Source organism: Nestor notabilis, unplaced genomic scaffold (assembly GCF_000696875.1).
Source record: "Nestor notabilis isolate BGI_N333 unplaced genomic scaffold, ASM69687v1 scaffold5850, whole genome shotgun sequence".
In the NCBI taxonomy this organism is placed as follows: Eukaryota; Metazoa; Chordata; class Aves; order Psittaciformes; family Psittacidae; genus Nestor; species Nestor notabilis.
Genome location: NW_009910546.1, coordinates 1 through 2,851, shown reverse-complemented (window position 1 = coordinate 2,851; position 2,851 = coordinate 1). Strand labels below are relative to the sequence as shown.

General features: G+C 42.2%; 1 protein-coding gene across 2 annotated transcripts in view; it reads right to left on the bottom strand.

Annotated features, from left to right (window-relative positions):
• Positions 1-1,632, bottom strand: part of LOC104402613 (myosin regulatory light chain 2, smooth muscle minor isoform) — a 4,725-nt gene extending 3,093 nt beyond the window's left edge. The window contains exons 1-2 of one of the 2 annotated variants that reach the window (XM_010010531.1): positions 1,419-1,632; positions 1,088-1,249 (exon numbers count right to left, since the gene is read on the bottom strand). In XM_010010531.1, the coding sequence (XP_010008833.1) occupies positions 1,088-1,249; positions 1,419-1,602 (346 nt within the window). In that variant the 5' untranslated portion in view covers positions 1,603-1,632. The remainder of the gene's footprint in view (positions 1-1,087; positions 1,250-1,418) is intronic. The other variant, XM_010010538.1, reaches the window with a different exon arrangement.
• Positions 1,633-2,851: the final 1,219 nt, after the last annotated feature.

The following is a 2,851-nucleotide window of genomic DNA, read 5'->3' as shown; positions in this document are numbered from 1 at the left end:
AGCAGGAAGGGGATGCTCTTTGAAAAGGCAAAAGGTGCTAAAAATACACAGACTGAAAATAGCTGTTTGAAATGGAATAATATCCTTTGAAAGGCTCAGAGTACACGTCCACAGGTTAGACTGAAATACTGTGGTGGACAGTTGTGAGGAAAGTTATAGGTGCGGTGACATCTCTAGTACAGATGCTATGTAATTTTAGCATACATGAGTGAGACATGTTCACAGCATGTCAAAGCACTGATATCCTGTAATTCCACAGAACTGCCCTAAGGATTCACCCCCAGTTGCTACACACTTCTTGGGAGTCTTAGCCTACATGAATAAATAAATAAATAACCTCTAACCTCTAGATTACAGGTGCAACAGTTTAAGTCTGATACAGTAAAACTGTGCTCTGCCTTTTCTTTTCTCCCCATCTTGCTACACAAGTCAGTCCAACCTGTCATTTCTGTCTTCTCGACCCCACCTGGTTTTTATCTTTAGATCATTAAGGTACAGCCCTTCCTGCAATCTGAAAACAGTAAACTGAGCTGCAGGTGATGCCATGACACATGATATTTGTCATCACAACTGTAACATACACGAGGCAAGATGAGGTTTCAAAAGAGTTTATGTAGTCTGGACACCTTGTCTTGAAATATTAGAAACATTGAAGAATTTGGATGCATCTCAGACCTACTGCAGGGAGTGGACACACTCAGTTGTAATATAGATTTCACATCTGTTACCTTTTTAATGCTGTAGAAAATCACATATTCCCAATTTGAATTCCTCATCTTCTCAGAGCAAACACACCTTATTTTGCACTTAGAGGAACATACATGCTGCCCAGTTAAAACACTTTTCTTCAGAGACTCATAGAACATTACTACTAGTCCTCAGTACTCACACAGAACAGCCAGTTTTTACTCTCACTCAGTAAAAGTCAAATTCTTACTACTTGGTAGAATGTGCCATCTAGGATTACTGTGTCATACTTCATTTATAAAGATGCAAATATCAGCATACTATTTAGAAACCCAAATAAACAACACAAAAGTACCATCTACCCCCCTTCCCCCCAAGTGGCTGAGTTTCACCTATGTACCTGTTGCTTCTTCATCGAAGCAAGCAAAAGCATTCCTGATTACGTCTTCCGGGTCGGTGCCATTTAACTTCTCACCAAACATTGTGAGGAACATTGTGAAGTTTATGGGGCCTGGAGCCTCATTCATCATGGCATCTAGGTATTCATCTGTTGGATTCTTTCCTACAAATAAAAGGATTCATAGATGATTTAGCTTTCAAACTAAAAGAACGAGTAACCTTAAGAGCGTAACACAAACTGAGACACCTCTTGTAAGCTATCCCAAACTCCACTGTTCTAATTCTAACAGCACAAACTTGCTTGTCAACCACAAACAGAAAAGTGACCTTACCAAGGGAGGCGAGCATGTCATGCAAGTCCTCCTTATCAATGAAGCCATCCCTGTTCTGGTCGATCATGTTGAAGGCCTCCTTGAATTCCTGAATCTGGGACTGATCGAACATCGCAAACACATTGGAAGTAGCGCGCTGAGGGCGCTTCTTGGTGGTCTTTGTCTTTGCCTTTTTGCTGGACATGTTGGCTGTTGAACACTAGGGAGAGAAGCAAATATTCTAAATACAGTAAACCCAGGGCTTTAAAAAAAATGTACTGAAGTTTAACATTAAAGTTCACAGAAAACACCTCTTACTTCCATTTCCTTTCATCAATATATTTCCCTAACGAAGAAGGAAAAACGAGAAGTGAAAAATACAAACAAATGAAAGACAAACTCCTAAGTAAAAAAGTAAAAAAATAAGATGTAAGTTAAACTTGAATTTCAGTCTTCAAAGGGACAGCTTTTGTTTGGGATCCTTTCTTGATACATGCACCTGCAAGGGAACTAAAAGAAGAGAGGTTTTGAGAGCTGTCGTTAAGCCTGTGAAAGAGCTCTGTACAGATGGGTGGACGATAACTATGTGCAATATTAAGTAGCAGGGAAAGGAGAAACACAATTCGGTTGACCTGAAAAAGCTCTGAAGCGCCTATACTTGGCACCTGACAGCGATAAGTAGTTGCTATTTTGTATGATGAGTTTCTTCCTTGCCTTGTCTTCCATTACTAAAAACACCCTAAAACTAGGAGAAAATCATGCAAACTATTTTTCTGCTCATACCAATAAGTTCTGCCTGATCTCCATTTATTTTTATGCATTTAATTTTACCTGAAATACACTACAGGTCTGTTGTACCTGAAAGCTCACTTCTGCTGCCTACTTCTTTAAGCAAAAAGGGAAAGCAACCAACTCATGCCTCTTCTGCTCATCTCCCTAGAAAAAAGCTGCTCAGAAAAAGCCATGTTCACCTGTATCACTCAGGCTGTGCTTGGGTCTGAACAACACAGAGCAATGGACACGCTTTGGTCCATTACATCACGACCGCTGTCCTGCTGATTGTTTCCATCCTATAGTGCTGAGGAGCATGCTTGTAAGACTTTATAACATGAACCGGGGCAGACTGCATTTGTCCTTTAGTTTGGCTGGGAGGGATTGATGGGGGAAACCTACAGGCAGCCCCTTTCAGCTTTAACCACACAAGCTGTGACCTGAAAATAACCTGGCAGCCAACCCTTGCCCTAAGCTTGGGCGTGTGGAGAGAACCAAGCTCGGCCGTCACGCTCAGCTCTCCAGCGAGCACAGCACTCAGGAGATTCTTTTAAACACTCTTTATTTCTGCCCCCAGAAGGCTGATCTCTGTTCTAAAGCACCATCCCGCCCTAGGCTCCAAGGGCGCACGGAGCCGCAGAGCTCCTGCCCTCCCCACGAAGAGACGCCGCCATCGCTTCCCC